The following is a 13,177-nucleotide window of genomic DNA, read 5'->3' on the forward strand; positions in this document are numbered from 1 at the left end:
AAGTTTATTTAAAAAAAAAAAAAAAAAAGAAAAAAATTGAAATACTTTAAATGCGTAATTATTTAAGAAGATGACACACCACACAGCTCACTGCTAGTCAAGTGCTGCAACCACGTGCTAACAATGACTCACAGAGCAGATTCATTACACATTTTCTTTAGTTTATGTGTTTTCCCCGTCAAGGCAAGGAGGTCAAAAATAAGAAGAAAAAGAAGGAAAGAAAAGATGAGAACCGCAGGGCTACTCATCTGGAGTTGCCACCAGCACGCTGCTCACCTGGAGACTCTCGCGTCCGCTTGCGCTCCAGCAGGGAAGAATTGGGACATGGCTCCAGCGAACACCAGCTTTCACGGTTTATCTGAAAAACAGACCAGAGCAAATCAAAGAAAGGCCACTCTTGCTAATGTCCCTGTTAGCCTCTTCTGCAATGTCACTCTGCATCGACCAGCAGATATATAGTTATGACTTAATTTTGTCCCGGTAATAAAAATCTCAAAAGTAACTCATGGCTTTTTTTTTTTTTTTTTAGCATCACTAAACAAACCATTAAAATATGCCAAAAGACTTTATTTCTCCGTGGAAAGTATGACTTCAAGGTGGCTCCTGCTCAAGGCAGGAGTTCAGAGGCAGGATGAGCCAGCGTTTAAGCTACTAGTTGAGGGTTGAAGAAACCTGGCTTCAATTCTCACTTCCATTTGCAGTGGGACTGCAGGCAAGATACTCCTCTGCTTTATGCCTCGGTTCACTATCTACAGAATAGCAACTCCTTACCACCCATATTGCTGTAAAGATAATTACCTTAAAGATAGTAAGGTGCTCTGATAACGTGGAAACAAGGGCTAGGGAAGCACTCAGGTCATGGTGAGAACCAGAAGCGCTTTGTGTTTGCATTAACCGAAATGATGATGATGTTAGAAACCCCCATTTTAACCCTAAGACACATCACATGGTTTATTTCAACATCAGCCTTTATCATCTCACCCTGTCCCTCACCCTTTTCATGACTTCCAGTCTTTCAGCAAGGATGACTGATCTGTTGTCAGCCTTCTCCTCCATCTGTCTGTGCTTTACTCTTCCTCAGCTGGGTTGTGTTGTCCAACATTTTGACTCTGAAGTCTGCTGGACTATCCACAACCCTGGTTCATCCAACGTACGCTTCCCATCGCTTTTGTCTATAGCCAGTGGACTCTGGAAGCCCCTTTGCTCTCTCTACTTCAGCAGCTCTGCCATTTCTCCTAGCTGAATGCCTTGATTTGTCAAACACAAGCAAATCTCACCTGGACAATCCCATGTCCCACGTCACAAAATTCAGAGGTTGTTTCCCCTCCTGACCTGCCTCAACACACAGGATCTCGCACGTTATGTTGTAGCTAAAAGAAAGCTACTGAAATGGATGACTTCGATTTTATATGCCAACTATATCTCCTTCCTTCTCTCTGGTTTTCCTCTTCTCTCCTGAAATAACTTCCTTTTCCCTCTCTATGTCAAATAGAGAATTTTTACTATTTACTTTTTGCCTCTGACCCGTCTTCAAATCTCCTCCATGATCCTGCTCTGTTTTTGCAGTCCCTTGCTGTATTCTCATTCCCTCAATGTTCTCCTTTCTCCCATGTTATGAAATGCACCACTTTTTCCTTTTTTTTTTTTAATAAAGAAAAAACAAGACTCTCCTACCCTTGACCTGACTTGCTGCTTTGACTAATGACCCACGTCCTTCTCCCCTTTCTCGCTGAGATCATGGAACTTGTTATTTGCATTCACTGGCTGGCGCTCCTCGCCGGTCTGGCTGCATCCCCCTGCCCTTCATTGGAGGGGCTCCTGCCAGCACCTCCGCTCACCTCCTGCTCACCACACCGCGGAGTCAACACTCCACTCCCCCAGACCTGTCAGCTACTTTCTACAGCACATTTTTCTGCCTTAGGTTTTGTCCTCTTCCATACTTCTGTGATGACAAAATGGGGTTGGAAGGGCCTTTGACAGGTCAGCTAGTCCCTTTCTGCTGCTCCAAGTCAGGCTGTACTATCATCTGAGAGGTCTTAATCCAACATGCCCACAAAATCCTCCAGCAGCAAGTATGCTGTGACCTTCCTCAGTCAGCAGCTCTTGCTGGGGGAGTCAGGGAAGGAGCAGAGAAGATCGGAGAGAGAAAAAATGAGCAGGAGTCTCCCAGGAGAGGTGAAGGAGACCTCGTGCTCTACCAGAGAGTCAGGTCTCAGGGCGACCTCAGTGCACGTCCCACCTGGACGTCCCTCCCCACCTCCGCACAATTTTTCAGGCTATTTTTCTTAGATATGATGTACACTTCCTATCGGTTGCTCACTGGCTCTGCTCATATATATCCATTATATACACATTCATCTAAGATCCCATTAGACCCCTCTACACACGTGCATCTAAGATCCCATCCTTCCCTGCACCTCTACGCAACACACATATACACACACCATCCTGTATACCCACCTTCTCCCTTTTATATATATTACTTATATATTACATGAGAGGTGGAGAGGGAAGAAGAGGCAGTCTGAAGTCTGAGAAAGGCTTTTGTAAGCAAATACTCAAAACAATGATTTTTTTGTTTTCCAAAGTGACATAAAGATGTTGAATTTTAACTGTTGCATGGACAGTGGGTCACCGTTTGGGTTCTTTCAATGGAAGAAAGATACCCCCTGTTCTCAGTGAGGCTGAAGGGTATCTAGCCTTAGCAATTAAACTTCACTGAAGAATTTATACCTACTTTTTTAGTCTTAAAAAAGCTATAAAGTCAGTAAATATCACATTATGACTGTAAAGTCAATAAATAAAGATTCTTTTCTCTCCTGACAAAGCAGAATCTATTTTGCAGCACACTATCTTACATTTTATTAAAGGTAAATCTAGAGGTTGAGCCTGAACACACATAGGAGGACAAATGGAAATGTGCTCAAGTCCACACAAATGAAGGAATGACCCATTTCAGATATAAAATCAAATTCTGCCTCCTTCTGACTGGCTTGCACCTAACTCCTTCCTCATCATATTCGGCTTGATCCTCCTTACTCTTAAACCAGTGTATCTCCATCAAATTTAAGGGAACTACTCCTGATTTATACTGATATCCACTATTGGAAATTGATAATTAAACATGCTGTTCAATAATTAGCAGTAAGAAAGCAAAATATGAGGAGGTTCAAGCCTATCAGTTGATTGGTAATAGAATAAACTATATTAGGCTGAATTAACATTATATTTTTTTTCCTTTAATAGAACCAATTGAGTCATTCAATGAAAATGCATTATAGACATTGGCATTTTTTCAAAAAATATTTGAGTATTTTTCCCATTACCCAGCCAGCTCTCTCCTCTGCCCTGTGACTTTGCCAAGTATTGAAAATGTCTGTTTTTTTCTATTAAAAAAGTAATGAGAGAGTAACACTGAGGTTTAAGGTGCTGTTTCAGATATACCTGATTATGTACAAAATAGAACATTAGGAACTAAGTATTTATCTCAGTGGCCCTAATTCAGGAATAATAATCATCATCATCATCATCAAAATACAAAGGAAACCACTACTATATACAAGTATTCCGTATGCCAGAACGAGCCCAGACACGATTTGAGAGAGGTTTACTGCGTGCTCTCAGGAAAGTGGGTGGTCCACAGATACTCAAAACACAAACCCCACTATCCAAAGCCCGAGACTGAGTACTGGGGTCCCTCCTCAACAACTGAATTCTGCTCGTATTTACTCAGGACTAGCGACTGCAGGTACAGACAGTAAGGGCTGTAGAAAAAATAAAAACATTATAAAAGCACCTGAACATCAGGGGTTGGGGAATGCAACAGTATGAAGAATTTCGAAATGAGGTTGTCCTGGGATTTTGTGGACTTGTGTGCATTACATGTAACAAAACTATTCCTCCCTTCTTCCCTTAGTCTCCATTTCGCTAAGAGAAGCCCAACGAGAGGACCTCAGGCTGGTGGTCATAGGAGATGGCAAAACCCCCATGCACTTTCTGCCTTGCCCACACTGATTATTATAGCCCATCGATTCTGGGCATCCCAAGTCTTTGCAGCAGGAGCAGAGGATGCAGCGGTGTTCAGATGGCAGAAGGGAATATGAAACAGCCTCTGGGAACAGAGTTTCAATATGAGGCTTTTGAAGACACGCCAGGAGAGAACCAGCTATTTTTCCATGCAGAAGTCTGAATGTGTTTATCTGCAGCTCAGACACAGAATGAATCACAGAAGCACATCCCCAGGCACCAAAAACTGAATCCCAAAGGATTTTCTGTTTGCCTGTGAAACACTAGCGGACTAAGTGTCCAAAGAGGGCTTTAGGACACCAGCTGGGGTTGCAAGCAGCCGACTGTTTGATTGCTCTTTCTGGGCACACATGCATGCATTTCCTGACTCTCAGAGACGTCTTCCTGCAGACACTGAATTTGAAACTTGATGTGACTTAATGCAGAAACCTCTTTGCATAAGAGAAGGATGGTGCTGGACAACCTGTGAGACAAACAGGGCTGGGATGTCCTCCATCATGCGGGAATGATAAGTGACCCCAGCCTCTGTTCCCAGGCTCTTCCTTACTTTCCCCCTCCATGAAAGTCTTGGCTGAGGAGTTCTCTAACTCCCTCCAGTGCTCGTGGGCCTGTGCAGTGCCTGCCCACGAAAACCAGAATTGGGACCTCCTTCTCAGAAGACATTTCAAAAATGTCTACTTCTGGCACAGTTGTGCAGTAGAGGGCTTGCTAGAAGCACTCGCCTTGGGGGCCAGTCGCTACCTGGCTGCCATGCACCTCTCTTACCTTTCTGCCATGGAAGTCCTTTTTCTCTCCCTCTGGTTTTATTTTAACTCTTCTTGCCTTCCATTTCACAATAAAGAAAACAAACTGACCTCTCAGGAAATCTTCTGCTATTTTAAAAGTTTGCACTTGTCAACTCCACTGGTAGCAATATAAATCAACATCTCTAGAGCAGAAGGAACCAGATGATTTTAACTTTCATTTCCTAGCAAATCTCTGGAGATTCATCTTCCCTCCATATTGTTTTAAATTTATCCTAAATTTACAAGTTTCCATTTCTCACCGCCCGCCCCCCCCAGCCTCCAGACTAAGTTCTACCTTGCAGCTAAAACCAGATACCATTGCACATAGGAAAATATTTAGTAGAGTAATTCTACTGATGTATCATTAAGTACTTGTACACCACACTGAGCAATACCTGACACTGGGAAAGATTTGAAATATTCATTGAAGAACAAAATTAGCAGAAAACAAGCAATAACTAATTTGTTTAATAATCAGGAATGATACAATGCTTTTTTTTTTATTTTTAATGCAAATCTTAATTATTCTTTAGGAACTACCTGTTCCTGAAAATTTCCTGTGGGATAGTTTTCATTGAAGAAATTTGTACACATAACTGGAATTCAATGTTTTTTCTCAGCAACTTTTAACTTTACAATTCCATTTACGATGGAATTATCCAGTTGCTTCTAATTCCTGAACTAGAAACTAAAGCAACAGTTGATTAACCCCCTTCACAAAAGCTACCTTTCAAGGTCCTCCAAACCTCTTTCAAAAGGAGCATGAAGGATGGGGAACCTGGGGAAGGAATTTCCACTGTCTTCCTTCAACATCTGTTGATGCAAAAAACCTCTGTATACACAAAACTCACATTAAGAGCAAAAATCACTGCTTTGGCAATCATCTTGCCAGACAATATTAAGAGCACACATATCAATTTGCTTGCAAATTCTGATTTTTTTTTAATTTAATTTTTTTTGTAATCTCCCTGTGTATTTTCTTAGCTTTAGGGGAAGGTTTTACCATGCGGATCAAGAACACAAAGACCATTCTCCAATGTATGCCGAAAGGGACAAAGTGACAACACTTGCATTTCTGCAGATTTATCTTCTAGCACTGTGAATATGCTACACTGAGCCTTTTACCTTTACAGAATTGGTGGCACCATATCAGGACAACATTTTTTCAAGCAGGTCCAAAGTGACCTTAGTCACAGCAACAAGTGAGCAGTGCTATAGAGAACTACACTAAAGGATTACACCAGAAGAGGCTCCTACAACCACAGGACATTTTAGATGACTGAATAAATTAGCACTTCGTGGTATAAGACCAACTCTGAATTCCTAGAGTGCACTCTTCCCCCTGGCAATGTCCCAACTGGGGAAAGGAACATGTGCCCCAAGAACATTTTCCAGCCCTTGGCACTGGGATGTCCTCCACAAGCAGAATTAAGAGTCCTGGTAACAACAAACTTTAATTAAGCTTTAAAAATAACAGCAATGGCTTTGCATAAAAACCATCTCTTGACTAAAATGGGAGCAAAATTCCCACAAACATGTATGTGCCTAAGGTGAAAACACATCAGTTTCGTTTAAGTATCCTTCCAGTTCTAATTCTACATGAGACACAAACAGAAAAATCTCAAAAGTTCTCCACAGCATCATAAATACACTTTGCTCCTGCTGTCCCTTCAATAACCATAGCAGTGCGGACAGATGCAGGATTAAAGTTCACAGTCATTTTAGGGCCACAAAGTTTGGTAAGATGCTGCATACACATCATCTGAGGACAGTACTTCCCTCAGAAGAAGCCCAAAGAAGGGCCGAACATGCTTATGCATCAAATAACCAAAAATATAAAAAAGAAAAAGCGTTATGATAACATACAATAGAAGAAACCTCAGTTTCAGTTAATTTGGGGACCTTCTCCACATACTACTTTTAGTTTTCAATGCCACAAATTCCACTTTGCCTTAGGTGGGCTGGGTTCATTCCAGAGGATCTTCTCCAGTGCTACAGTAGAGCTACCAGAGCAGCCCTCTGCCAGGGAGCAGAATAACTAATTAATAACGCTGCCCCTTTCATTTCAAAATGCCTTCATTATTTTTGTAACATTGGGCTGGTTTTGATTTCATGAATAATATTCTGATCTTTAACTGGAAGCTGAAAGGGATCTGTTCATCTGAAGAGCAGCTAAACCAAACCTTGTTTCCCCAGTTATGAAAAAACTTACACCTTCTGCCTACACTTAACAGTTTGAGCACTCACGTACAAAGGTGAAATGCAGATATAGGCAATGAGCAATTATAAAACATTTCCAGTTGCAGTTGCTTAGTCTCCCATTCTCAAAGCGAGCCCATTTCTTATTTTCTAACTCTGCAAAGCACAGCCTGTTCATCCAGACTTGAACACTTGTCTAACTTCACATGTATTTGCAAGGTGCCAGCCAGTGTGGTTTCCGTATTCTGTCCCTAGATAGTTATATTTGTGGTAGCAGGCACAACATAAAAATGAGATAGGCCTGCCAACTCACACACGGCTTCCCATTTTGGGTCTTGGAATAACATAGCGCAGACTGCTTTACCCTGCACGTAGCTGCTTGGAGCTTAGTGAATTGTTCAGACAAGCAGATATCCCACAGGCCCCACACCTTCTCCCTCATCTGCTACAATGCAATCCCAGCAGGAAAGATGATGGCAAGTTTTTATGCTTTTTCTGCATCATCCAGTCTTCCCTGTACAGTAGCAAACCACTATGCTCAGTAACCAAGTTCATCACATTCGCATTGCTGCAGCAGCAAAAAGAGCCGCAGTAAAGATGAAGTCCTACCTCTGACACAGAGGTTAGGACACTGATTTACCCAGTGCCTTTTGCTTTTTCAGAGGTGGGGAGGAGGAAGAAACAATGTTAAAGCTAAAAATAATTGCGTGCATCAACGCCCAAAATTGCTGAGGCTTTTTTTTTTTTTTTCATAACTTCAGAATGCACTGTTTCAGGCATAACCTGAACATGGAAAACTTGAACCCCAACACGCTGACCCTTCAGAAGACACATGCATTGCAAAACAGTCAGTAGGAACCAAAATTCTTTTGTGACTGTATCTAAGAATGGTTGCAACCAACACAAATATAATCCCACCTATAAACATTTAGTAACTGAAATGATACAAGATCTTCATTGTTCACAACTTGTTCCAGTTGTCTTTCTCCGTCAGCTGTTTTTCTTTCCTGTGTTGTGATTACCGAGTTCCTTGTCTTAAAATGAAGCAAAGAACATATTCATCTACCACTCAAAGAAAAGACAGCTTGTCTGAGTCAATCTGTAGGCCAAACTGAAAGCTGTTTGGTGCTTTGCAGATACCTTGTTAAAATTTCATTCACATCAAACACTCTTAATGGATCCAATTTGAGTTTGCTTTTGTTGTAAGGATATTTACTTACTTTTCAACACTTGACACTTAAGAAACCCTGTCCTCTTAACTCACCAAAATACAATGACCTAGATAAGGTACAGTTTTATTTAAGTATTTTAATTAAAAACAAACCCAACAAAAAACCCCAGCCCCCAGCTCCCTCTTTAAGGGGTCTGATCCAACTCCCATTAACGTCAAGAGATGATCTGCCACTGACGCACTCTGATGCTGGCTTGGATCCCTAGATCATCAAAATTTAATTTCATCTACCGGTTATGTTACAGAAACCAGCTAAAACATGAAGAATGACTAAAAATCAAGCTAAAGTTGATTGTAACTATAACTGTCACTAGCACCCTCCTATTTTAAACATCTGCAGCCTGTACAGCCTATGTTTGGAGCAGCAATGCGTGCACACACACACACACATATATGGACACTGAGTCATTTGCAGGAACAGACAGTATAACCCACAGTTTTGAAACTCAATTAGGAAAATACTAGTGGGAACTAACAAGAGCCACATTTTGTTATAAAATCTAAGCTTTGCTGAACAAAAACTAATTTAAGGAACTGATGACATCAGAAATATCGAAGTCAGATAATTATAGTGAATTACATTTCAACCCATGCATTCAGATACTCTTTATAAAGAAAAAGATTGAGTTTTTTATATTAGCAACCAAAGTTGTCAGGGGTACCAGGTCTTCTCCCAAATATTATTAAGCAGTCATTTCACACAAGTAGTGTGTACACAATATGTCTACATTTTTTAATGACTTAAAAGATGTCTAGAGATTGAATACCATGGGATTCAATCCTCAACCAGCAACATTAACAGAAGAGTTAAAAAATACTCAACAAAATTGAGTTGGTAGAGAAAACAAGTTATGGATTTGTGTCACCAAAAAACAAAGGATACATTGCATTAAAGGAAAAATAGTTTCATTCCTAAACAAAGCAAGTTAACAAGTGCTAGGTCTATATTAGTGCAGATAAAGTAGAACAAGAATCATGTGAAAATAAATTTTTTTTATACATTCTCATCTCGGCTTGGAAACATGGACATGAAGCAAAAATCATAAAAAAAGGAAGCCATACGATCATGCAGAAACCCACTGCCTCAGCTAAGAAAAGAAAAGAGAGAAAAAGGGAGAGGGAAAGGAAATGCTCTTCCGGGAGTTCAGATCTCTAAGTTAGGCTGTGTTTTGCAGTCCCTCTGGCTGCTTTCCTATTTCCATCCACTTTGCCAGGAAACTGCTGAAGCTCCAAAGAGCTGTTACGGAGACAGGACATTCCCAGACTGCCATTGTGCCATTTGGTGGAGCACTTGCTAATTTTAGATTAGAGGAGGAACACACTGGGACAATTAGCCAAGAGCCACTCCTGGCTCTTGCTCCAACCCATCTTCAGACAAAACTCACATCCAAACAATAAGACTGTGAGCAACACCCTTCAAACACAAACAAAAAACGGAGGCAAAGGAGAATCCACCATGCCTTTTTTGGCAGAATACATCTTTCAGGGGACACGTGCATTTCAAGCCCCAAAGCGACCACTGGAAACGAAAACCCTTTGCTGAACGGCACCTTACACCGAAAACCCACCTGCAAGTGCTGAACGTTTCAAAACAGGAGGGGACCATTTAATGGCAGAGGACAGGGAAGATGGCCAGAGAGAGCTCTCCGAAAGAGTATCTGATTGCATGCCACAAGAGATTATCTAATTGCGGGGATAATAATATTTGGCATGAAATGGTTTGATCGCACCCAAAGCCATCTCCATGCTGAAGGGCAAGAGCTCTTCCGCCTGTTCCCCCTCTCTGCACCGTCCAGCTGGGGACACAGGTACAGCAGGGAACAGATCGACCCGTTGGAGATGGGGAAAGGAACCCGTAAATAAGTGTACCCAAACATCATACCTTTAACAACACAACATCTACAGTCCTGTCCACCTTGGAAATGTCGCACAGGCTGTATCGCCTCTTGTGGCGTTCGTACATTTTGTCCAAAAAGCCGGGAGCGGAGGAGCAGAGCCCACCATGAACCCCGGGCTGACCGTGGCCAGGTGCGCTCCAGACCTCTCACATACGTGCTCAGAGGAGTCCCTGTGTCTCAGCACACCAGCCTGTCCGAGCCTCTTAACAGGAAAAAGAAAATCCCAGAGCTGCGACCGTCTGATAAAGTCTTCTCAGAACAGATTTGCTTATACAGGCAACGCAGGATCTTATAGTAAACAAAAGATATTTGAAGAGAGCTTTATACATATAGGATTGGTTTTTTGCAACTGCTAAGAATGGTATCAGCCTTCCTGTTATAGTAATAATAATAATAAAAAAAATGTTTTCCAGACAACTTTGATATCCAAAAAGCACCAGAATGAAAATCCTGCCCGAAGAGAACAAAAGCCAGATGTATGCTGCAGGAACCCTGACGCTCCGAGAGGAAAGGCAGAAGGTAGACTCAGCCACGATGGATCTAATTCAGGGAAAAAAGAAAAAGAAAAAAAAAAGACGATCACCGTATCCAACGTAAATACTGTCACCAACGTGCTTTTTCTTTCACGCCTTCATGCACTGAAAGAAACAATAAAAAAAGATACTTTTCTCCTTTTGAGTTGGTCCACTGTTCACCAGACAGGAGGGCTCGGTTTTGCGTTAAGTTTAAATTTCTAATGACAGCACAGGGCAAAAGGAAAGAAAATAATGAAATAAAGCCACTCCCTCCTGATTTGGGCTGGGACGTCACTACTTGCATTTTTAGCCCTGCACCAGTGCTCTCCCAGCTTTCAAAATTTCTTTGCAGTTGTGGGAGCATGATTCATCTCTTCAGAGAGAGGGGGGAACAAAAAAAAAAAAAAAAAAAAAAAAAAGAGGAGGGGCGGGGGGGGAAGAAAAAGCAGCAGCTTTTCTTTGCCAGCCTCTTCCACCTCCAGCTGCAGGCACTTGGTGTGTTTGCTTGGTCCAAAAAGAGACTGAGAAGCAAAGGGACATGTTTTCAGAGAGGTAAAAAGACTCTTCCCTCTCCCCCAGGCAATAAGAATGAAAGACAGTTTCAGGCTTAACGCTTCCCCAAAACAGGAATGGAAACTTATGATTTAATCAGTGTACACGCGCGCGCACACACACACACACACACACAAAAGGAAATCAGCCATTTACTTTTTTTTGTTTGTTTGTTTGCAACACAGAGCAAAAGAACTCAGCAACTTGCTGTCTAGAAAATGCAATTTTCCCTCTTTTATTCTAGCCTGAAAGGCAGAGCATTTTTTTCTTAAAAAAAAAAAAAAAAAAAAAGCTAAAGTTTTTTCGTCTTTCTAATGCTGGGCCAGTCAGAGTGTCTCTCCCCTCTCAATAGCTCATTCACATCAGCTGGGCCCTGCATGCACACTGCCACATGGTTTCCTGTTTTCAAACTGCCCCCTTGCAGCCCCCTCCGCTTTCCACCCCACCCTGACCTCTCGAGGGATGAAATCTTTCCATACTTCCCCGGCTTTAGACATTCCCTCATTCACCGATTCAAAAGGGAATGGGGGTGGTTAAAAAAAAGAAAAAAAAAGAAAAAAAGAGAGAAGAAAAGGGGAAGGGGGAGGTTCTGTGGTTGGGTGCTTGTAGAGAGCAGAACTTGCTGCTTTTCTGCATAGAAAAGCTGGAAACACAGGAATTGTTAATCCCGTGTTACAAAGCAGGAAACACAGACACCGGAAACGGCGCTTATCAACCCAGCGTTTCATTGCAGATCTCCAAAAGCCATCCTCCGCGGCACCGGGTGAACTGGCCCACCTCCTGCTGCTGGGATTTGCTCCCAGAGTTAAGGGTTTGTAGGTCCTTTCATCCAGCCTCGTAGGGTGGCCCCGGTCCCCTGGCTGTATGAGGCACTTTGTAACCACCAGCTCAAGCTCTGGCAAAGGTGACTCAAACCCCGCAGCCTGCTGAAACGGATAAAAAGTGAGTTTTTGGCATTTGAATGGAAGAGGAGTCTTCTAAAGGAGGTTTAAACCCAACTGCTACAAGTGGGCGCTCCAGCTCCTCTCTTTCCAGTGCTACCGAGCCTTTTGGCCATCCAAAAACATTGCACCATCAGCCTGCCTCTGAGTAAAACAGGAACTGACTCCCCTCTGCACCTATTTGGTAAAACACTGAAGAACAGGAGTTTACAGAAACACGAAGTACTGTTTTGGGCTCTCCTGGATATGACACCCCCAATCCGTACGGTCAGATGATACAAAAGCATAATTACCCTTTAGATTTAGCAGGCTCAGTAAGCAAGCTGAGAAGGGCGCCTTTTCCTAAGACTACAGCACAGCTTGGTGGCACAGTGGCCAGCCACCACTTGAAGGTCCACCTTTGGGCATCACGCCATGAACATTTCCTCATGCGCTGGAGTGGGCTGGGAACTCGCAGCGGATGACCTCCTCCCCATAAGTGACACAGGTATGCTCTTACCTAGTCAATGCGAGGTATCTCCCCCCACTTTCCTTAGGCTCCAGTCTCTCCCTCACAACCCAAAGCTTCATCTCCACCACACCACCAGCTGAACTGAGGAGGATCTCCTCTACGAGGCTCTCTTACAGCTACAATCCCCGGCTCGAGATCTCAGCCAATGACTCTGTTCTCCTTAACAACGAGCGGAGCTTCTGCTTTCAGTATTAGGACACACACGAAATGTGGTAGTACTTTGGGGACTTTCTGGAGCCACCAGTTTTCTCCACAAGTAATGAATCCCAGAAATCATGTGCCTGTCGAGATGAGGAATCAGAAATGGCTGTGACAGCATTCCAGCCCTTCAAACACTACCATAAAAGGCAGGGATTTCCTCAAATCTAAATTTACAAGACAGGAACGTATAAACAAAGCGTGTGAATTTAGTTCAGGTAAACGAATTTGCAGCAGTCGCTGTGCCTTAATGATGCTCTAATGTTTTATTATGGCGCACCCGTACTTTTTTAACTGATACAGTATTTAATTTTGTTTTCT

At 42.5% G+C, this 13,177-nt stretch overlaps 1 protein-coding gene across 4 annotated transcripts in view; it reads right to left on the minus strand.

Moving 5' to 3' along the window:
* Window positions 1-12,839, minus strand: part of AKAP13 (A-kinase anchoring protein 13) — a 78,416-nt gene extending 65,577 nt beyond the window's left edge. The window contains exons 1-2 of one of the 4 annotated variants that reach the window (XM_041123582.1): window positions 12,647-12,839; window positions 277-358 (exon numbers count right to left, since the gene is read on the minus strand). Coding sequence is in view for 3 of the 4 variants with exons in the window: in XM_041123579.1 (XP_040979513.1) it covers window positions 277-358; window positions 799-891 (175 nt within the window). In the remaining variant the exon portion in view is untranslated. Of the gene's footprint in view, window positions 1-276; window positions 359-798; window positions 907-10,123; window positions 10,904-12,646 lie in introns of those variants that run through there. The other 3 variants (XM_041123581.1, XM_041123580.1, XM_041123579.1) reach the window with 3 other exon arrangements.
* Between the last annotated feature and the right edge of the window lie 338 nt (window positions 12,840-13,177).

This window comes from Aquila chrysaetos, chromosome 5 (genome assembly GCF_900496995.4).
Source record: "Aquila chrysaetos chrysaetos chromosome 5, bAquChr1.4, whole genome shotgun sequence".
Classification (NCBI taxonomy): Eukaryota; Metazoa; Chordata; class Aves; order Accipitriformes; family Accipitridae; genus Aquila; species Aquila chrysaetos.